Raw genomic sequence first — 24,440 nt, 5'->3', positions numbered from 1 at the left:
AAAATTTACACAGGTTTCTTTTAATAATTAGTTACTATATGGGAAAGATAAAAGGGATTATAGGGAAAAAATAATAAATTTTGCAAAAGATACATAAGAGGATTTTCCATTCCAAGGAATCCTAAATTCTTTTACCAACATAGAAAAGAAATATACAGTAATTTTAACTGGTAATGCAGTTTCCACTAGAAACATTTGAACATCTTTGTGGCTTCATTACATGGTATTTACATATCAGAAAGGGGAAAAAATGTCAGCATAAAAGCAGTGGAAGCTGACTTGTAATTCCCAAATAACAATGATTTTTCCAGACAGCAGAGCTAACAATTTTGCCTTGCTCCAAGTGCTACCTGGGATCAATCAGCAGGTCATTAAAAATATTTTTTAACTGATACTTTATAGCCAGTAAGAGTAGAAATAGCTAGAATCAAGCATCATCATCAATTGATTGCACTCGGAAAGGGCAGCTTGTTCTTTTCACTGTATGCTTGTAAATTCAACATTTCTCCTAGGCAAAAATGAGTGAAATGTTATAAATGCTTACTACTATGTAAAATCAGCATTTTAAAACATCATTGATTTCTAGTGTTTGTAAAAGACCCTAAAATCCTTTGCTTCCATCTCCCACCCCTGGCAGGTCTTCCTGTCAAAGTCAGTGTCACACTTCCTCCCCTGCAGTCTCTTGTCCCTATCATCACTCTCTACCTAAAGAAGGGCAAGAGATTTCTAAATCTCCCTAAGCAACCTGTCCCAGTTTATAAGCTTCAAGAAACCTGATGTTGTTTAAATTTCTTCTGCCACTGATTAACGCTGTGTTCCCTGTTTCCTGGTTCCTAAAGAGATGCTCATCTTCAGTGAAGATGAATTTTTAAAATGTGGATATCATTATTAAGCTGCACTTTGACCTTTTCTCCCCTTGCCTTAAAGATTTCCTTTTTTCAGACACTTAGATTTCATCTTTAGGGCTCCATGGATTTCTTTGAACCTGCTCCAAGTTTCAAGCCGTCCTCACTCTCCAAACCTCTTTTTGTTGTGTAGCTCTCAGGAACTGACAACTTCTGGAGAGGATCCCAGTCCCACCTGCTGGTTCCTCGGGATTCTGCTCTTTTAATATTGCCGTACAAGTGCCAAGATTCTCTTCAAGATGAGAATGTTATATTGCTGAATCGTTGTTCACTTTTTATTTAAATAATTCAACTCCAAGTTTTATTAAATTCCTGTTGGTGCCGACACCATGCTAATGCTGAGAATACAGAGGTGACAGCCACTGTCCTTAGAGAATTTGCAGGCTAGCATGAAAAGCAACCATGTGGGCTGTGCTGGCATCACGGCCAGAGTGGCAGGGGGCACAGAAAACAGGCCCAGGGATTAATAGATGGTCCCCGGAAGAGAGATTGCTTAGCAAAGAAGGGGTGGGGAAAGGCATCTGTCTTCGAGCAAAAACATGAAGGTATTAAAATACAGCATCTATAGTTTATCAGAGGAACCCCAACATGTTGAGGAACAGGGAAAGATGAGACAGAATGGTAGAGGGGGAGCCAGATCGTGTAGGTCCTTAAGGTCCTGTCAAGGAGTATAGATTTTATCAGTTAAAAAATGAGGATCCATTAGAGAACTTTTAGCAGGTGAGTGGTCCGATAAGATCACTCTGGCAGATAACAGGATAGATGAGAACAGGAATACCAGCCAGAGGGCTGCTGAAGGGATGGAATTTACAACACCAGAACTATGGCAATGGCAGCAGGAATGGAGAGGAAAGACAGATTTGAGAAAGACTTACAAGGTAGAACTGGTAGAATTTGACAGGTCTAAGTAACCAGATATGTGGGTGTGAAGGTGGATTTTGACTTGGATGGCTAGATGACTTCTGGATTTTGACATGGATGGCCCTAGAAGTGCCAATCTTTGGGCTAGAATAAGCAGAGCAAAGGAAGCTCTAAATAAAATCAGGAATCAAACTGGAAATAAATGATATCCACTGTGACTCACTAATCTTACATTGTTCAATGAGTATCTCACTTCCAGAAGTTACTAGGTTTTATTTTATTCATCATCACTCTGTTTATCTCCTAATACTTCTCCAGTGATCCATGTGTCTAAAGCCAAGCCACAGATTTTACCATCGCTTTTACTTGTTGCATATTTGGAAAAATCTCAATGCTTAGTGATCATGTCTTTAGACATCCTTAAAAGTATGAATGGATATTAAATTATTGATATAGAACCTACTGTATAATAGTACGTGTTGTTGCACTAAAGTTGAAAATGATCCATTGATAATAATTCTCCACTCAGTACTGAACTGTCAGAATGTTTTCTCTTTTGTTATGCCTGAACAGACATAATCCAAAGTTTTGTACATATAGCCTGCATAGAATTCTCTTCTTTAGAGACACCTATCTCTGTCACATCATAAGTGAAAATTAGACCAGTCTGACTAAACTTATTCTGTTTTTTAAATAGAAAAATAACTGTTTTTCTCACCCCCTTCTAAATGCAAGAACTTGCTTTTTCATCCTTGAGGGGGATTGGCTCCTTGTATTCTGAGATTGCTAAAGTTCTTCAACATTGAACTCAGTGGTCCTGGATGCCTGTCTGGAATTTCAGGTGTGGCAGACTGCATTTTCTAAAGAGAGCTACAGTACCTCTCCCACCCCGCAGGCTCTTCTGGAGTCTCACCACATCCCCATTAAGATGTGTGTGGACTCGCAGTGACTCATAACCAAGAGAATGCCGCAGAAGACATGGCTTCTGCTTCGAGAACAGCAGCATTCATCCCCAAAGTCATCACTCTGTGACAAAGCCCAAATTAGTGCATGTGGAAATCACATGTAAAGGTGCTAAATGAGACCATATGGAAAGACAAAGATGCCCGGCAGCCCCCAGTGGCACCAGACCCCAGCTGTCCAAGTTCTAGCCACTATCTGATTGCAAACGCGTGAAAAACCCCACACTAGAACCACGTAGCCAAGATACACCCAAATTCCTGATCCATAGAAAACTGTGAAAATTAATAAAATGATTGCTGTATTAACTACATTTTGAGGTGATTTATTTTATAAGAGCTAGCTAGAAAATATGATTTAGTGCCAAAATGATCCAGTAGAAGGTCGAATGATAAAGGACCACTGGATGAAATCTCCCTTCCATCATTACAGGAGAATACAACTGTGTCCCTTAATTCAAGCCTCGGTCTAGTTGTTTACCTTGATACCAAAACTAGGCTGGTTTCTGATGCACCTGAAATGGCTGAGAAGATTCTGACTTAAATAGTTCTCATTCCTGATGGTGCCAGTCACTTCTGGGATTCACGATGGCTTCGCTTTGCATTAAAGTATACCTAGTTGCAGATCAATTTGTCTTGGGCCATTTGGGAATCTCTCTTTCTTAATAAGTCCTTTGTTAACATAGAACTTCCCAAGAAAAATCAAAATGTAAGTATATATTCAATGATCTTATCAGAGGCTAACTGGACTGAACTTTGGGGGGGCACAAACACTCGGAATGTGCTGAGAGTCCTCATTGAGAACACCTTGCACACTTGCTTGAAAGGTGGTTCCAGTTACTAAACTAGAGAACACTATTGATCCGGGAATTAAAAAAACAGCCTCGGAAAATGAGGACATTGAGCCAATCCTTGCCCCATGATTTTATTACTATGATATAATTAGAGGCAGATTGCTGTTGCAGTCTCTAGGTCAAATAACAACTCTTATCATATACATGTGGCTGGGCATGGTCTGTTGGAGAGATCCAAGACCCAGTGGTACCAAGGAGAAGAGAATGTTGCATCTCAGGCTGATAAACAACACCTTCTACAATTACCTTCCATAAAGGTAACTGGGATCTGTAGATAATGGATACTGTCACAATACCAGTCTAGGGTCAGCTAATTCCAACATAACTTGACTCATTGTACTAGTTTATTCTGAAGTATTTCTATAGACTAGATTTTGTACTTATAAAACTGCAAAGTGGCTAAATTCTCTGTATTCTGCAGTTAAAAGGTGTGTGGCAACAATGTTAGAAATTGATAATAAACAGTGTTCTTGAGAACAGGTTTAAAACCAATTCTCGATCTTCCTTCAAAGACAGTTGCATAGTATTCCTATGCATGAGTATGTCATGTTTAGAATCATCTATTGTTGCAAATATGGATTACACTGATTTTTTGCTCTAATAATGCTAATAAAAATTAAAATATATAATTAGCTCCTTAAGATCCATCAGTAATTTTAAAGACATGGCACATCATGCAAAATTGTCTACCAGAAAGCTTTTATCAACCCACACTCCCATCCATATGTATATGAACAACATATGTTGAGAAACATTGGTTAGCTTAGTTTTTTTTAATGTTTGCTAATTTAACAGGTTGAAATGATATTTCATTATTTGTATTCTTAAGCTAATTGTGAAAGTAAAATGTTTTATGAGGCCAGGTGCGGTGGCTCACTCCTGTAATCCCAGCACTTTGGGAGGTCGAGATGGGCAGATCACTTGAGGTCAGGAGTTCAAGACCAGCCTGGCCAACATGGTGAAACCGTCTCTACTAAAAATTAAAAAATTAGTCAGACGTGGTGGCACATGCCTGTAGTCCCAGCTACTTGGAAGGCTGAGGCAGAAGAATCACTTGAACCCAAAAGGTGGAGGTTACAGTGAACTGAGACTGTGCCACTGCACTCCAGCCTGGGCAACAGAGCAAGACTCTGTCTCAAAAAAAAAAAAAAGTAAAATGTTTTTCATATATTTATTGATCATTTTATTTCTGCCTTTATGAATTCTTATTGTCATTTGATCACTTTTTTGGAATAATCATATTTTAAATGTTGAGCATAAAGATTTCTAAATATGTTAAGGACAATAAGCCCTCGTTTTCTCATGCATGTTGCCTGTTTTTAATATATAAAATATAACAACTTCTAATAACTGTTTAATTCAATCTCCAACATTTTTCTTTTCTACTTTTGATAAAGGTAGAAAGGTAGGGATAAAGGTTCCCAGAGAACCTTTATCCCTACCTTTCTTATAATACTGGGAACCCAGTAGTATAAAAATAGTATTCACCTGCATATTTTCTCAGTAGCTTGTTTTTGTTTTTCCGTGTATTCTACTAACCCACATGTTGTAGTTGTTCCCATTTAACTATTGAGTGCATGAGGAGTAAACAGTGGATGGTGAAAAACAGAGATGTAGCCTCCTCTTTACCCCCAGTTAACTAACTTAGTGAAGAAGTCTTTCTTTCCAAATATGTAACACAGATTAAGGTGGAGCTTAGTAAAAGGGAAAGTGGTAATAAAGAAAGGGGGAAATAAGAAGACAGCTGAGCCTAGAAGTTTCATAATAAATCTTGAAAAAGCTTTAGAATTTCTAATGTCTAGAAGAGCATAGTTCTGAAAATCTCTGTACTAAAGTATTTCCACTTCCTTGATCCCGTGAAACTGCAATTGAAAGACACCATAAATATAATAGTTGCAAGTTTTGGAGGAATAAACACACTAACATATAAGTGTGTACACTTATATGTCCATTCTGCTCTCAGAAGCACTTAAAGGGTGGAAAAAAATAGTTCTGAAGTATATAAAATATATTCACTACATCTATTTCAAACCTTTCTTTTCTATTTAATTCCTTAATATTTATTTTGCTTATTTGAATATATTCTTTTAAATTTTTGAGTCAGTTTTTATTTTATTGCAAGTAGAATATTTGCATGGGCCAAAAAAACCCCAAGATGGCTCTGAAAGACTTATAATAAAAGGAAAAACCATCCCCTGCTCCAACCTCAAAACCCAATCTCAAAAGGTAAACCCCAAAGTTATTTATTCAAGTATTTGCCAATACATTTCTAAGTCATATGCTTATATGTATTTATTGAAATACCTATTCTAGATATTAGCAGTTGGTGTTCCAGTAGGGTAATTGAGCTCTTAGTTCTTTTTACACATATTCCCATCCACTCTCCCCTCCTTCGCCCTTCAACAGTTATATTTCAGTACTCACTAAAAGAGTAGCCAATGTTTATTTATTATGGATAAATGTTGTTTTCTACTGAGCAAAGTTACGCCTGAAGATTTAATGCCTTTCTTATAGAACTTTGTGTTTTTCTTGGTTAACAATTGCCTAGGGTTTTCTTGTCTTCTCTATGTGTATGTCACTATTTTTTTTCCCCCAAATGCTCAAAAAATCTGTCCTGTGCCTATCAATAATTTATCCAAATCCTGGAAGCTTCTCAGTCACTCCAACACTTCATTTCTTTCCGGGAGCCCTCCCTCCCCTCACCTGGCTGCTGTACTCACAGCCTGGTAAGCAACTGCTATTCTGGGCCTTCTCCTTGCCAGTCTCCTATGTTGGATCCCCTTTCTCTTGGGTCCCATATCTTTGTAAGCTTACCATTTTGCTAAAATACACTGAATTTCTCATTAGTAATACTAGGTGCTAGAAGACAGTGCAGCAATTTTCATCATAGACTTCCATGGTGAAAGTCTATCTTGGAAAAGCTGTCACTAAAATGTAAGGGTAGAATAAAAACATTCTAAAAGGAGATGTGAATATAGTCTTATAGTGAGGATTGAATTAATGAAGAGATTATAGGTTCAAGAAAAAGGGAATTACCAAAGAATAGGTGGAGGCTGACCTTGAAAAGAATTAGAGGAAAAAAGATCTTCTCATATCACCTTCCCTCCCCCAAATTAAGAAAGTTAAAATCTAAGCCATCAGAGATAACTCTGATGGTCATATCCCTTTAACTTAACAATATTACATATTACTAAGTGTGAACCTTGAATACCTGAGACAGGTCTTAGTTAATTTAGAAAGTTTATTTTGCCAAGGTTGAGGACTCTTGCCTGTGACACAGCCTCAGGAGGTCCTGACGACATGTGCCCGGGACGGTCAGGGGACGGCTTGATTTTAGATATTTTAGGGAGACATGAGACATCAATCAATTTATGTAAGATGTACATTGGTTCTGTCCAGAAAGGCGGGACAACTCGAAGCAGGGACAGGACTTCCAGGTCACAGGTAGGTGAGAGACAAATGGTTGCACTGAGTTTCTTATTAGCTTTTTCAAAGGAGGGACTCATATATGCCTTTATCTCAGTGACCAGAGGGATGACTTCGAATAGGATGGGAGGCAGGGTTGCCCCAAGCAGTTCTCAGATTGACTTTTCCCTTTAACTTAGAGATCTTGGATCCCAAGATTTATTTTCCTTTCACATAGGTCACTGTAATTTTTCAAATCCCAATTTCCTCATAAGATTTCCAAGTATTTCTGCAAATGATGCTTTAACTTTACATTACAAGTGATCCCACAGTTCTAGAAGACTTCTGACACATAAGGATTATGTTGTCTGTTCAAGAACAAAAATAGCATTTGTGAAAACTCACTGCTTTCTTGACTTTTGTTGACTTTGTATTGTCTTTATCTCTGCCTCTTAATATGTTCACTAATTGTTGCAGGTGTGAACAGACATTAAAATCAGTATGGGAATACACTGATTAAATCAAAGTAAAAGCTTGAAGGCAGAAAGAATAACATTAAACTGCTAAATACTTTTTTACTGTTTAAAAATACATTGACAGTTAATATTTACTGAGCACCTAGCATGTGCCAAGTACTGCCCATAGATACATGGATAAAAGATATTACCCATGTCTTCAAAGAGCTTACAATATGGATAAAAAACAGACAAGTAAATAATTACAATACAGAATAATGAAGTACCAGGAAAGAAAATGCACAAACTGCTTTGAATAGATAGATAAAAAGGGAAACACGTAGGAAGTTAAAAATACATATATATTTTCAACTTAATCTACAGTATTAGGTCATGATAATCTGTAATACTCCTTTAAAGAAGATTATTATTCTCATATTTGAGGCTCAAAAGGATTAAGCAATATACTGGATGTCACACATCAAGTAGCAGAGCTGGAATTGGTCTTAAACCACAATGTCCTGATTCCAAATGATACACTATGCTCCAAAAGAGATTTCTTTTCCTGAAAGCATGTATTAGAAGACAAGGTTTTACTTTCCTTCAACAAGATACATAATAAACATCACTGAGATTTTTGGTTTGTTTTGTTAGGGCATTAAAAGGCAAATTTTTCTTTTTCTTGAACAGATTGCCCTTTTGTTTTCTTTACATTTATATGGCATCAGATGCCATTGCCCATACACATTAGTATCATATTAATTTTTTTACATATGTATATATTTTAAATAGAGATGAGGTTTTGCCCTGTTGCCCAGGCTGGTCTTGAATTCCTAGCCTCAAGCAATTCTCCCCATACCCAGCCTTCCAAAGTGCTAGGATTACAAGTATGAACCCACCACGCCTGGCCCAACATTACTTCGGCATGCTCAAAAACCTTCAGTTGCTCACTATGAACTATCAAGCATATTTCAAATGTTTCAATCCAATATCCCCAGCTCCTAGCTAGACCACATTATTTCTAGTGTGAGAGGGGATTGTGTAAAGTAAATAAGATCCGAGAAATAGACAAATCAAAAAAATCCTAGCTAAGTTGAAGTTAAAGATAAATTTTACCAGGTTAGCTACAGAGAAGCCACGTCCAGGTACAGCACCAGGACAGGGAAGCAGGATTCAGAGCTGTATCTCAGGGAGGAGTGAGATGTGCTCTAAGAGAAAGAAGCTTACATTCGTTATGCCCAAAGTCCCTTTGAAGTGTTGGACTAAAAAGAGAAAGTTCTTGCCTCTTTAAATAATCAGAGTAGAATGATGAATTTTTTATTCCTGCGTATAAAACCAAATTTATCACCTTGGCTCTAACTAGCACCTCCTCCCAACTTCCTGCCCTAACCCAGGCACAGAAGTTTAAGTCATGATTGTTTCATCTTTTCCAGTTCCCACTTTTCTTCATATCCAGTTAGTCTGCAAGTGTTAGAGACTCTGCCTCCTTGATGTTTCAGACATCTGGCCAATCCTTCCCTCCCCTGGATCCTTGGTTGAAGTTCTCATTACCAATTTTCCCTGGACTCTCAACTGATTTTCCCACCTTCTCTCCAGAAACACTACTAAACAGAGATTTATCAACATTACTTTGTTCTCCTTTTTTTTTCCTTTGCATATATACGGCCTCAGATGCCATTGCCCATATATATTAGTATCATATTAACTTTACTTTTTTTTACATATATATTTTTTAAATAGAGACGGGGTCTTGCCCTGTTGCCCAGGCTGGTCTTGAACTCCTAACCACAAGCAATGCTCCCCCAACCCAGCCTTCCAAAGTGCTAAGATTACAAGTGTGAACCACCACGCCTGGCCCACCATTACTTTGGCATGCTCAAAAACCTTCAGTTGCTCACTATGAACTATGGATTATATTCCAAATACTTCAATCCAATATCCCCAGCTCCTAGCTAGTGGTCTTTATCTGGATTTCCTGCCTCCCTCATCCCTCCTCAGTCTCCTAAAGTGACCCTATTCTCTAAGCAAATTAAATTATTATTATTCTCCCATACAGGCCCTTTGCATCCTGCATCTGCACCATGGTATCTGCGTTTTCTTTCACTTGGAACGCCCTTTTATTTTTCAGGGTCTAGTTCATATGTTCCCTTAAGCCTTTATCCTCCTGATGGAAGTCATTTCTTCCTTTTCTGATCTGGCCTAGCATTCTGTTTTTTAAGGGGTCCTGTAACCCTCATCACCAATAGATCTGTGCTAGTCAGTCACGTACTAAGCACCTCTTGTACAGTCACTCCTGACGAAGAATTCCAGTTCATCCTCTTCCTAACTATGTAGCATTTGCCAATATCCATGGTATAAATACACCATGGCCGATTTCAAGGCTTTGAGAGGCCTTGAAAGTGAGAGGCTTTGAGGCATTGAGAGGCTCCGGTGAAAGGAGATAGGAGCTGACCCCAGCACCCCACTGTTTGTTTCTTTGTAAACTGAGGAAACAAAACATTTTTGTGGAATTCTTGCAAAGATTAAATGACAAAGTAAATGTAAATTACTTGACACAGCCTGGCGTAAACACTCCATGTCATTACCTCTGCTGTTAATTGCTTCTGTTGTTGCTGCTGCTGCACTATTATTGTTAATAATGGTATTTATACCTATGCCTATTCCTATTATTATTTCTATCACTAGTATTAATGGTAATACCTCCCTCCTAAACTGTAAACTCCTTGAAGGAGGAAAAGGAAACCAATAGTTACTGAGCATCTACTATTTTTCAGGCACAAGACTTTAACCATCTCTCAAATATCTAAGAGTTTCATATATATTTTTTTCTTACTTAATTACAATCACCCTGTGAGACAGAGTCTATAATTACCTCCAGTTTGTAAATGACAAACAGAGACGTAAAGAGATGAAGTCACTTCTTCAAGATTGCATAGGTAGTAAGTGGTAGGGCTGAAACTCACTGAAGTTTGTCTGGCTTTGCAATCCATTCTTTGATTAAACATATTGATACTCAAGATTTAAGTCTTACGTTTAGGTAGCAAACTTACCTTTGTCAAAAAATCTTCCTGTGAATTATTTTTTACGGGTCCAGGGAAAACTACAGGATTTTCCTAACTTCCTAAAATGCTGTACAAAGGCAAAGTCATAAGAGAAAACACTGAGTAGCAATTACTTGCAACTTCTTATCAAAGAAGAGTGTTAGCCACATAATTTCATTTTAAATACATGCTTTTTATAAAGAACGAGCACAGATTTAATGCAATTATAAATGTCACATAAAACGAGAAATTAGTAGGCATGTGGAACAAGTCTCAGAAATCGAAATTGATCATTCTTGTCTAACTGTAGTCAGAGAAATTGCCCATAGACTGGGCTGTAGTTTCATTAGCTTGATTAAAAGTGAAAACTGGAAGAAGGGTAAAGTAGGTCAAAAACTTCCCGACTCCTTGAAGATTAAAACATTTACTAGATACTAAGTATGGGTGAAAGGATCAGTAAGAATCTATTCGCCAGCCTTGGCGGATACGGAAAAAAAGACAGGGCACCCTGGACTGCAAAAATTGATTATAACAAGAATGAAAAGCACAGAGGAATTGGGCATGAACTCTAGAGCAAGGATTTCTAAAGTGAAAATGCCTTTATTTATGACCCAAGCTAGGGAATTCATAGCTAGAGGGTCAGCATGTATACAGGTAACATACGGCAAGTTTTATTATGGGACTGACCAAGTTTTTCAAAGCCAGGGCTCTTAATTATATAATTCAAGCTTTCTATCAATTGTTTTTTGCTCTACTCCACACACACATCCCTACCATTATACAAAACTAGATATTGTTCCTAAACTTCAATTAAGCTACTGTATACCTTCCCCTCACCCACATCCACCCCATAGTTCCATTTATGAGCTCCCAGTTTCATTTAGAAAACAGCACTCTCGCAGAAACTGGTTGGGTGGTGGGAAACAGAGGGAAAATAAATAGGAGTGGTGGGAAAGAGAAGATTTCAGAGAACTGACAATGGCCTGAGTGAACACGATAACAGCTGAACCTTTAGGCTCAGGAGTGCCACCATTTTTGAGGAACTTGGTGGAGAAGAAATTCATAGATAAATAATGAGAATTAGAATAAGCAAGAGTGGTGACCATCTTTTCTAAGAAATCTCCGTGGAAATTAAGTATTCTTTTTCTTCTTCCGTTCAATTTCTTAAAAAGGTAATACTGTAATTCCTCAATTCTGCACACAACATCAATGTATTAACAGCTTCTCTGAGGAGTGAGGGAAGCCTACTATGAGAACATTAAATGCGTAAACATTGATTTTTAAGATATATCTCATTTCAGAAATGTTAAGTTGGGAGGAGGGGTGTGGTGAAGCAAGTGAGGGTTAGGTAGGGGAGTGGAGGTGACAGTACAACTCAAAATTCAGCAAATCTAGTACCTGGACTACCTCTTCTGGCCCTGTTGGGAGTTGGTGGCTTTGGGTGGGCTGGTGAGTTGACGACCACAAAAGAGCCATGGAGCTTCCACTCACCTAATGACTGTCCCAGAAGAAACTGTGATGGATAGAACCTCTGTAGTAAATGAAAATTAAGCTGTCACTTTTACTTACAGAAAGAGCCTCAAAAATGCACTTAGAAGAGAGACTTTATGGAGATCTTAGATATTACAACAAAACATGACAGTGTGTCATAAGGTGCATCAACTTTAAATCAGAATATAGCTCAATGTCATAGTGCTATTCCACCTCCCAATCAAGGTTCTCTCTCGAGAAATAGAAAAAAAAACCATTTTGGCCGGGCACAGTGGCTCATGCCTGTAATCCCAGCACTTTGGGAGGCCAAGGTGGGTGGATTACGAGGTCAGAAGATCGAGACCATCCTGGCTAACACGGTGAAACCCCATCTCTACTAAAAATACAAAACATTAGCCGGGCGTGGTGTCGGGTACCTGTAGTCCCAGATACACAGGAGGCTGAGGCAGGAGAATGGCGTGAACCTGGGAGGCGGAGCTTGCCATGAGCCGAGACTGGTACACTGCACTCCAGCCTGGGTGACAGAGTGAGACTCTGTCTCAAAAAAAATAAATAAATAAATAAATAAATAAATAAACAAACAAACCCATTTTACTTAGGAGTTAAAATCCTTCTGTATAGAGTACAGAAGAAATAAAAACTTAGTAAATGAAAACAACTTCCAGTCAGAGAACTGTGCCCCCTTTCAGCATATAAAACCATACTATCCACCCTGTCCAAGACAGATCCCTAGTGATGGACTTTGGTCAGTAGCACAAACATACACAAACAAATCCAGAAATGTTGAAAGTTTATTTACAGAAGAACTCAAACTATTTTCTTTATGGGATTCTGCAATGGGAATATTGTTGTTTGTGAAGCATACATATTGAAATACACGAACAATTTTTTACTCCAATTTATACAGGTGACCACCTGTGTCATTCTCTGGGGTTTTATACTCTACACAAAAGGATTTTAACTCCTAAGTAAAATTGGTTTGTTGCTATTTCTCAAGAGAGAACCTTGATTGGGAGGTGGAATAGCATTATGACATTAAGTTGCGTTCTGATTTAATGTTGATGCACCTTATGGTACACTGTCATGTTTCATTGTACTATGTAAGATCTCCATAAAGTCTCTCTTTTAAGTGCATTTTTGAGGCTCTTTCTATAAGCAAAAGTGATAGCTTAAGAAGTTTAGCTCTTAAAACCATGACACCACTGTCTGCATTTACCTCTCTTAAAGGCATTAGGCCACACTTAAAACACCCTATCTTCTTATATGGAGTCACAAACAGAGTGGACTGACTGCTTCTATAGAGATGTCATTTGAGCTTTGCTAAGTAGTACTTCCATTAACCAAGAAAAGCTCTGGAAAACTGGAATAATGAGGAAAGAAATCAGAGCAAGACCATAAAAGCCCAGTTCATTTCAAAGAGAAAGCAGTAACCATCCCTTCCCACTACATTTTAAATATCACAACGAATTTAAGTAACAAAATAAACAATTCACTGAGAGCACACTTTATGTACAACTTTAATTTCTTCCTACTGTGTTCATTACCAAGCTGTTTTCTTTCTTTAGGGAGGATGAGGGGGAAACTTTTAAAAGACTCATTTAACACAGAAGTCAATTTCCACTAATGTATTCTTCATGTGGCATATGTAGTCTTCCAAAGCAGATCCATAAATACAAATACACATGTATCAGTATCTTCTTTTATAAGAACAACAGCAATTAGCCCACCCCAAACACATTATTGCTATTCATATCCTCTAGGGAAAAAACATAAATATGAGAACCACCTCATTTATAATAAATGCAAACTGATTAGTATTTCTGATAGAACTGTTTTGTAAAAAACACCTCTAATTGTGAAACGAATAATGCAACTATTGTATAACCCAGCTTTTACCTTCTAGAAAGTTAGGCAGAGCGTCTTTTTCAGGCATTCATCCCTGAGGAAGTAGAAATAAAGTGCTTTGCACCAACTGTTGCTATCAAGTTATGTAAGACAGAAAGAGTTGGTACGACACTGCAGTCTTTGTGATTTGGGGTGTGTAAAGGTACCATCAGCTTTCACAGAATCACCAAGGGCTCCCCAGGTCAAGATCCCAAAGCCACCTTTGTACGTGTTCAGTGGAGGGGAGGAAAATAAGAATTTGCACTAGTGTGTAGGAGGCCAAAGTAGAAAAGAGGGGGAGATGAAAACAGAGGCAACCTGACCGCCTACAAAATATTCATCACAGATTTCAAAGAAGGCTTTTCTCCTTGAGCTGTTCAGATCATGCCTCGGGTAGGGGGATAGGGGGTTTTAATTGGGAGGAACACATGCCTAGTTTGTTAGAAATGGGAATATAAAAGACATTACTGAAAATTCCTCAAATCTCATTCTGTACATAAAATGTAGCCAGTGGAAGCAGGAGAGGAGACATCTGCACATACCACACATGCATGCACAGTCACTCTTACATTCAAAGCAAGTTGCTAAACTAGCCAGAGAAAATCACAGACGTGTGCTTAGGCAAAATATAGGTAACAAACAAAGACATTAAAGGGAATACACTAAACAGAATACATATATATATGTATGTATGTATGTATATATGTATAGTGAGTTCTAGCTTTAATCAATGCAATCCACAAAATAATTTTCTCTACTATTGAAGAGTTTTCTAATAGCTAGCCCTTCATTAAATCTCCTCAGATGGAACCCCAGTGTTTGGTTATTACAGAATTAGACTGAGCCAGAATCTGCTACCAGACGGTACTTATCACAGATGTAGACATCTGAAAAATAACAGATCTATATTATAAGCCCTTTCAGAATTCTGGCCCCAAAGGTGCCCATAAAATATATATTTCTGGCTTAGCTCCATGATTTTTACATATGACCCAGGTACTTTATCTGACTGTTCAAATGTCAGTTGGCACCTTAGTCATTTACAGGGCACTTTTTTGCCTGCATGATCCCATCAGACTCTTGTGATGGTCCAGTGAGGTAGGTGGGAGAATTATTGTCCCCGCTTAATAGATGAGGAAACTGAAATTCAAACAACTAAATAAGTCAGAGGTAATGAAGATAGAACCAGTAACCAAACTGTCTCTTAGTCTAATGCACTTTGAGGAATTATAGATACGTTGTGTCTTACAATATACAGAATATTGCTTTTATGGTTTACTAATCACAGTATTCTGGCAGTGGCTTTGTTTTTTTTTTTTTTTTTTTTTTTTTGGCAATGCCCTTTAGTCTGCCTTCTAGGTCCCTAAAACAGAACAGCTATTTCTCACTAATCTTTGTCATCAATTCGTTTTCTGGGTTAAATTCCTTCTTCCTGAACATCTCCCTGTAGACAGGGATCAGAGAAACATGAACTGGGCTTCTCTGTTCCCTAAGGGAAGATGTCCACCAGTCCAAAGAGAGAGAGAACAGCTAATATTTGGTAACCCACCTGCTAGCAGCACCATTGTTCTTTATTAGCAAACCCATTGCCCTCAATGAGGTGCACCTGGCTTGCTTTAACTTAACAATCAATCTGCCTTCAGAGCTGCAGCTTGTAAGAGGCACAGCCTCCCATTCTGCTACAAAAATTCTATAGTCTCCTCAGCTACTTTATCATTTCTCATTAAAATGATTTCTTATACAGAAATGAAATGGCATATTGTATTAAATAAGTATAAAATATTTTAAAATTTCTTTTGTACATTTCAATCATGAGTATTTGAGAGGAAGCTGAAACCAGTTCTGATGATGACAGGTGGAAGGTAGTAATTGAATTAGCATCAATGCATTCACTTCAAACCACTTGTAGAAATGAAGTGTTATTTAGTTGCACAGAGCTGCAATCTCCAAATACACACATTTGTTCTCAGATGACAGCAGTTCTTCAAATTAACAGTGAAAATATTAAGCCGATGGAAGACATTTTGGTTGTTTTGACAGGTTGAGTGTTATGCCATCTCATTAAACCAAGCCAAGTAAGGGAAGAAAAGATTAATGAGGCCATAGCCCAGGAGTGAGGTCACCAGCTAAATGTGACTGCATAGCAACAAAAGAAGTTTGACTGATAAAGATGTGTCCCCAGGGTAGAAGTCCCTTTGCCTAAATGAGTCCTTCAGGTCAAGAAAGGAAATTTGTTGACTAGATTCTCTTAGCTTGCTCCCATAGGCATGTGACTAATAGCACTTTAAAGTCTGCTGTGAAGGATATAATGATTAACTGACCATTTAAATCCTAGAAAGGTCACATTAGCAGCCCCTATCAGTGCTTCAGAGCCAAAACAGTAGAGTGTGAAACTTGAAATCCACTATGAGCTCAGAAAATGATTAAAGTCAGAAGTGATCCATGGCTGCTTATAAATGAAGTCCAAGATTTCTAGCATTATCAATAACAGCAGTAGGCACGAGATCATTGTGGGTGACCAAAAAAAAAAAAAAAGGTAGTTGGATTTTCCTTTTTATTTAATAAGCAAAGAAAAGCAGTTGGGCTAATGGAAATATTAGTTATTAGCTGTAAATTTTGTAAATGAATGCTGCTTTTAAGAGTTTAAGAGCCTGTCTGATCATAAATATTTCAAAGAGCACACTATTAATTCAAACCAATCAATAATACAGTATAACCCTCCAGCTAAGTTACCAGTAAGAAATTTATTCATCACTTTTATTCCCACCAAATCTATATCCAAAGGTTTGGGATTGATTATAGCAAGATGTGTTGTCTTATTATCAAAATAGTATTTATTACTCCAACATTTCTAAAGCAATAACCTGTTATGACTTTTTAACTCATTGAGTAGAAAGTTGAATATTTACTGACATTTCTTGAAACCTTGCAACCTGCCTGCAGGAGAGAATTTGACATCATCACACTGTGTTTTCCTTAACTTGACAGGAAGTCAACTTCAAGCAGATTGACTTGAAACGGGATCTCATTTGGGAAACATAAGTGTCCAATAAAAACTGTGTATTTTTTTAAATTTGGAAAATACTCAAGTTCCAGTTGCTTATCATTCTCCTTCACTTTCTGAAAACCTGGCAATCCCATGTGGACTTCTGGTAGAATGAGCAATGCAAAGAACTGGCTTGGACTTGGCATGTCCTTGTACTTCTGGGGACTGATGGACCTTACGACCACCGTTCTCTCGGATACCCCAACACCACAAGGTGAATTAGAAGCACTCCTGTCAGACAAGCCACAGTCACATCAGCGGACCAAGAGGAGCTGGGTTTGGAACCAGTTTTTCGTTCTGGAAGAGTACACTGGGACCGACCCTTTGTATGTCGGCAAGGTAAGAAATGCCAAGTAGAAATGACCCGGGTATTGCATATTGAAATTGAATATGAATTGAGTATCAAAGTTGACCTAGCCTTTATCTGAGGCCTGAGAAAAACTAGAACAAGTGGTACGTTACGTGACACCTAGCTGAAATGTAACTTCTGCTTTGTCAGATACCAGCCTGAAAGGAAAGATTTATTTCCTTGTCCATGTCTCTGTTATGAATGGGAAAAACTGGGAACTGGGATTTGGAGGAAAAGGCTCAGACCCTGCGAGAGCTATTCAAGTCCTAAAAGAGGCAGCAGCAGCTGTCTGGGAATGACAGAATGGGGGAGAGGGAAACTTGGAAACACAAGAAGAGTACAGAGTTTTTTGCTTTGTGTTTTTGTGGGTTTTTTCCAGAGCATTTCCAGAGGTATCGCCTGAGGTGCAAATTTAATGAAAAAAAAAAAAACATTTTTCATTTCAGAAGATCTTAGCATGTGCTTCAGGATAGTTGGAGACAATAAATATATTTATAAATGTTATATTTGAATTCTCTTGATTTAATCTATCATTATTTCATCTTTAATCCTGGATTTTTCCTGTGTTTATTAGGGTGTTAATTACAGATCATTTGGTGAAAGCAACCAAGTGAGAGAGAATGGGAGACAAGGAATTAATTAGAAAATAAATAATTCATTCAAATGGTAACTTAAACGCTTGTTTAGCACAGAGGCTGGGAGCATGGGTTTCAGATTCAAACACAGGTGGGTTCAAAGCCCAGCCCTGCCAATTATTTCTAGAGGGACTTTGGACAGGTCACCAAGCCCTGCTCATCTCGGCTTCCTCAAAGTCGAATGAGGAGGATGAGAGAACTGCTCCTTCTCAAGTGTTGTCTACCCAAGTTCTTTCCCCAGTGTCCGCTCACTTCTTAACCCAGGTATCTGGCTTTGGTCCCTACCACTGACCCAAAGCTGTGTTTTCATTGCTTCTCAAGACCTCCCTACTGCCCAATCACACCTCCTAGTCACAACCTCAGACACTGCTGACCTGTCTCTCCTTGACTCATTGTCCTATCTGTGCCATGACCTTCACAATCCCGTTTTTCCTTCTTTTTTTCTCATCTGTGTTTGTGGGTCCTCTCCTTCCACCTGACCCCATTTTTTGGTGAGCTTGTCAGCTTTGCCCTAGCCTCTTCTCCACACACTCATTCCCTGGGTGGACTCACCACCTCTGCAGTTTTGAATGCCATGTCTATGCCAATGAATGCAAAACTTCTATCTCTGGCTTAGACCACTTCGGGTTATAAATCCTACTGCATATGCGACATCTCCACATCTTCTACTCATAGGCCTTTCCAATGTAGTATGTCCAGTAAGAAACTCTTGTTTTCTCCCAAACGTAGTCTGCCCCATCACCCACCCATCACCCATTTCCTAAAACCAGAGAACTGGGGATCATTCCTCCCTTTCCCCTGCCCACACATTCTCCCCCTCTGCAAATTCTGCTAGTCTTATGCCAGAATCAACCCCAAATCCTGAATTTCTCTTATCCCTGCTTCCACCATCATCTGTCACCTGGGCAAGTACCTAGCCTCCCAACCAGTCTCCTCATGTCCACCTGCACCTCCCTCCAATCTGTTCTCCACCATGGTCTTTTTAAAATTTAAGTCCGATCATGTCACTCCTCTACTTACGTCTCTTCAATGTTTTCCCACTGTGCATTGAATCCTCCAGACACCTCCACACAGCTTACAAGACCATCCCTTTCTGGATCAGCCTGCCTCCTGGCATCCACCCATGGCCCATGCTACTCTCTCCCTCATTCTCGCGTTGCAGTGGTATGACCTTCAACAGTTCCTGCAGCCTGTCAATCACTGCCTTTACTGCTCCCCCATAATGAAATGCCCTTCCCCTGGCTTCTCTCATGCCTTCCTTGACCACTCTCTAAGGCAAGCCCTTCTGTTAGACTCTCTTTCACAGCCCTAATCACAACCACCATATTTTTTATTTACATGTTTATTGTCTGAAGCCTCTGACTAAAACTAGAAGCTCAATGAAAGCAAGAACATTGCTCTCATTTTATCCCCAAGGCCTAACACAGCATTCATCTTATAGAAGGTGCTCAAGATGATATTTAATAAACGAATGTCTCACTGTGTAGTAAGGATTAAATAAGCTAATGCATGTAAAGCACTTTGCACAGTACTCAATCCAGAGTAAAACTTTCATTATCCTTAACCTGTAGTAGTAAACAGTACTATAGTAGCAATAGTATTAATAGTGGTAATAGTAACAGCATTTAAGGAGTTCATTATGGGAACTCAACAGCTCAGTAATACCTAATGCAGTTGCAAATCCCTTGGCCTCAAAACCCGTGAGTTTTCATTGACTTCTCCTTTCCTTATCTCCTTTTACCTTCACGTGCAATCGGTCCCCGTATCTGCCAATATTTCTGTGCCAGTTTCTCTCGGATGCATCTCCTCCTCTCTAGGCTCTGTCATGACCATGATCCTTTGTTCTCCCTGATTAGATTAACTACACCGGTGCTGCCTGTCTCCCTGTGGAGAGACTCTTCCCATCCCTCCTCCAGGATGCTCAGCGCATTCCTCTCCCTGAAGCACCCTTTCCATCATGTTGCTCCTCTGATTAAGAAAGCACTACAGTGCTTTTGAATGCTATCAGAGCTCCTAGCATACAGTTCAAGGACTTCCTCCTCCCTCACTCAGCCCTCTTGCACAATTTCTCAAATCAGGTCCTCATCCCAATCAAGCTGGACCTCCTTAACTGGTTCTGCCACACATACCACGTTTGTCCCTGACCCCACATGTGTGCCCACGCTGCTGCCCTGCCCAGGACAGGCCCTGACTTCCACTCATCAGGCCACATTCAAATTCCTCAAAGTTTTAGCTTAAAATCAGACAATTCTATCATGAACATATCTTGTATCTACTCAGAATTCCAAAGACTTCTAGCTTCTCCATATCTATATAACATTTCTTCCAAATAGACATACATGGCCACTGCTAAGTTCAAGAAAAGAGTATGTTTGCATTCAGCAATTTTCAGTAATTACTTATGTGCACATACAATTTAGGGCTCTCTTCCCTCCTCCCAAGGGTAGAAATTGAGACACCACTCTCCAACTTTGTCTACACCTCCCTGACGCTGAGTACTTGGCACAGAACTGGCCACACACAAAGAGTGCAGAAGAAAAGTGTAGCTAATGTTTTATTGGACTACCACAGTACTATGTATCGGTCACAATCACATCAAAGCAGATCATTTAATCATCATAACAATGCTGTGAGGTGAGTATAACTAACACAGGGAACTAGGCTCAGAGAGGTTATTGATGTTCATTGCCCAAAGTTACACCGAAGGTAGCAGGGAAGCCCAGACTGAAATACACATCGCTCCTACCTCAAAGCCCCGGCTTTCATTTACATTGCCTTGTCTATGGTCAGTGGCTTTAGACTAAGCCCGGAGGACACACACAGGAGTCACTGGTGTTTAGGTGGGATCAGGAATCTCTGACGCTGGGTAGTTCTTAGCTGTGTAGCACCCTTGCATACTCACAATTAGTGCTCGCCCTTTCCAAATCACCCCAACCAAGATACAAGACACCCATGCATCTCAACGGTCATCTGATCCAATCCTCACACCAGCAACCAAGTGAAGATTTTTACCCTGCATTAGGTGTGTTACCTCTACATGAAGAAGATAATTATATATTCACTTTTCCCCTTTACTTTCTTTTGAAAGGGAATTCATCCACTTTCATTCTCTTTACCCAGGGGCATTCTGCTTGTCACCTTGAGCTCCGGAAGATGTCTGTTTAGAGAGCTTGCCAGAGTATTTGCTTATTTCAGAAAGGAGTATGGCAACAATTATCAGCTGTAATTGGTATGGCCTTATAAAATCCACACTGGGATTTCCAGGGACAAGGCGGTGTCAAGTTAAAGCTAGATTATATTGACATATGCAAAGAGAGGGATGCTGAGAGCTTGTGCTTGTGCACGAATCTGTGGGTCCAAATCATGCCGAGGTTAACAACTACATGGAAGCTGCCGAACCACAAACTGTAAGCACTCACTGCATTCTCAAAATTATTCAAGGCACTCTGAAAGTTGACAAAAGGAGTGAACATCATTCTTGTTTTTGAAATCCTATATCAGCTAAGATTCTTCAGAACCTGCTTGCACTTCCCATCACTCACTACTCCTTTGGCTGAAGATCTTAAAAACTAAAGAATGATTAGGATAAGTGAGACATTCACTTGTCTTATTCTGCCTAAAATATATTTTTAGGAAGAAAAAAAATATTTTCCCAAGATGTACGTAACTGTGCTGCTGACTCTGTTCGGAAGCTTCTTACCTTCCTCCAAATAGCTGGTGCACAGTCAGTGTTAGTTGAATTAAATATGGGTAAATATAAAACACATTTTTATTACACTGCCAATTTGCTGAGTGACTTGGAGAAAAGCTGTTAATGTCTGCTCTTTGCCATTTTTGAAACCAAATGTGTATTCTACGGCTGGTAAAGTGGAATATTAAATGTGCATGGCTGCACGGGTTATTAAGCTGGTGTCTCTCAGCCCCATGCTCACCTTTCCATACTCTGCTTTGGGTGCTGGGCTGAAACTTTCCAAGCCATAATCTCTCCTCTTCCAACCAGCTCCTCTCCCAGGTAGGTTCTGCCTGCCGGAAGAAGGTAATAGAGGGAGCCCAGGAGGCAGGAGGAGGGAGGACTGACTTGCTCCTCATCACACCTACTTCTAAGAGGTCTGAGTCCCAGGGAACAGGGGCACCTCCTCGAAGCTCCTGAGGCCCCAGCACAAGAAGCAGCACTCCTTCCTCAGGGGTCTCAGGCCCAGCCTCAAGGGGCTTCCCTCCAAACCTGCAGATGCCAGAATCCCCATCTCCCTCCTGTGTTGCCCCAGCCAGAGGGGCACTGGCTGTTTTTCCCGGAGTTGCGCTCTCTCTCTCTGATGCCTTGGGGCTTCCTTCTGACCTTTCAGCCCTCCACTCCAAATTCTCCCTGCTGAAACCAGGTGTGAGTTTTGTTCCCTGACTGGACCTCGAACTGATAGGCTTATGGGCCTCAGAAACCACCTCTGTGTAAGTAGATCCTGACATGCTTCAAAGCTGAGACACTTCCTGCTTCCCCGGGGGTGTTCTCTACCCCCTCCCCACTCCTTTTCCCTTCCCCCGCCTTCTTCCCTCTCCCCTCCTCCCTTCTTCTCCCCCCTCTCTCCTCCCTTCCTCTCTCTCCTCTATCCCTCTCCCTCCCTTTCCCTTGTACCCCTTTCTCCCCCCCTCTTCCTTCCTCTCCGTCCCTCTCCCTTCCCTCCTTTCTCTCCCCTCCTCCCTTCCTCTCCCCCTCTTCCCCTGCTCATGTGCACACTTGCACATGCAGACCAGTGCTCCAAACCTCCTGGAAAGCTGCTCCTAGCTCTGTTAACCAGGGCTAACACCATCCATATGGAACTTTTGCCCTCCCCCAGACCCTTCTTCCAATACAGTTTCATTGCGCACTTACAAGACGTCAGGCCCACATCAAGATGAAGGTCACACGGAAAGCGAAGGCCTCACACCCAAGCCTCAGCCCAGACTCCAGGGCATCAGCCAGCTCCCAGGAGTCAGGGGCGCCCTGCGGTGAGCTCTGCCGCCATCGCCATCGTTTCTTAAAGTGCTTAAAGCGCGCTCACCTGCGACCTGCCGGGATCACAGGTGTGCTGAATATTTCAAGGATCACAGAACAAACAGTTTTATCTGATAAACAGAGCACCTCGGAACAGTCCTGGGGTGGCCTTTCTGTCAGCTTCTGTTTTTCCTTCCCTACATAATCAGCAGTGCCCTAAATTAAACCAATTTCATTAAAAGTCCTATGCCACATGCCATAAAATTACATACATACACTGTTATATATGTAAACATACACCTATATGCATACGTATACATGTTTTTAATTTAAAACACCTTCTGAAATCCTTGTTCTCCCCACACTTCTGCTCCTCTGCCTGAGAACACAGGTCAAAATGGAATAGATTTTCATTTGTTTGTAAACAGGTCCAAATGAAATGGCTTTCTATTCTATATAACAAGAGTTGGGCACCTCTACTTTTTTAACTGCATAAATAGATTTGGATTGTAAAAAAAAAAAAAAAGAAAGAAACAAGAAAATACTGTATACGAAATGAGGAAATGTGAGAACTTCATATTCTAAATAAGTAGAAAAAAGTCCACAACTATTTTTTCGGTCAATTTTATTCCCTTAGTTCCCTTTTCTAGATAAGACACAGCTGAGTTCCTCTAGGCAGCAAAACCGTTGCCTGCATGATTTGGCCGTGAGTCAATCTGAGATCAGCTTAAAGCCAGCCACCACCTCCAAACCCATCCCTGTCCGAGGCTGCTGTGGATGCATTTGCAGGTGTTTTATTGGTGTTCATGCCATTTAATCCTCAGAGTAACACTGTCTCAGCCATGCTTCAGGCGGCCTTCTGCAGCTTTTACCATGAGACTGTGCATAACAAAAAAGCCAACAGGTTGTTTTGCCTCTCTGCCACCCTCCTGGAGGTCTGTAGGGAGCAAAGAAGAGCTGAGTGTGCTAATACCCTTTTCTCTATGCACGTGTATCATGGTTGGCCCATTTATGGCCTTCCTATGACGCGAAAAGCACTGTGCTGGGTGCCTCACATGCATTAATCTCTAATGATCCCAGTGACCCTTCAGAGTAAGTATTAGTGCTGTCCTCACATTTATAAGGAAATTAATGGTTATAAACATAAAACAACTCATCAAGGGCCCTGAATTTATAACTGGCCTAGACAGTGTTCAGGCCAGATATATTGGCCTCCCTGCCCCAAGCCTAATGCTGGCTGTTTTATCAACTAATCTCACGAACTTCACCCTGGACTATGCAAAGTGCTAACAACCCGGGCAACAACAGGAGTGGCTGACTAAATTTAACTAATTGTTTTGTTACCACCTTTAGAAAGAGACCAATACCTATAGGGTTGTTCAAAATTACAGGGTTCTTGCCACCCATACATACTATCTGCAATTAATTAGATCTTATAGATGCAGAAATACGTTTATAAACCTGAGATTTTAAAAATATAATACTCCTGGACTCAACTTTTGAGAGTTACTAAAAGTATTCTGGCTGGGCATGGTGGCCCACACCTATAATCCCAGCACTTTGGGAGGCCGAGGCAGGTAGCTCACCTG

At 40.0% G+C, this 24,440-nt stretch overlaps 1 protein-coding gene across 3 annotated transcripts in view; it reads left to right on the top strand.

The window, feature by feature from the left end:
• Positions 1–24,440, top strand: part of CDH20 (cadherin 20) — a 221,863-nt gene that overhangs the window by 143,705 nt on the left and 53,718 nt on the right. For all 3 annotated transcript variants that reach the window (XM_055297447.2, XM_055297437.2, XM_055297441.2), the window contains one exon: positions 16,844–17,240. In XM_055297447.2, the coding sequence (XP_055153422.1) occupies positions 16,995–17,240 (246 nt within the window). In that variant the 5' untranslated portion in view covers positions 16,844–16,994. The remainder of the gene's footprint in view (positions 1–16,843; positions 17,241–24,440) is intronic.

Source organism: Symphalangus syndactylus, chromosome 1 (assembly GCF_028878055.3).
Source record: "Symphalangus syndactylus isolate Jambi chromosome 1, NHGRI_mSymSyn1-v2.1_pri, whole genome shotgun sequence".
Lineage (NCBI taxonomy): Eukaryota > Metazoa > Chordata > Mammalia > Primates > Hylobatidae > Symphalangus > Symphalangus syndactylus.
Note: the sequence above shows the minus strand (reverse complement) of the source record. Positions and strands in the feature narration are given on the sequence as shown.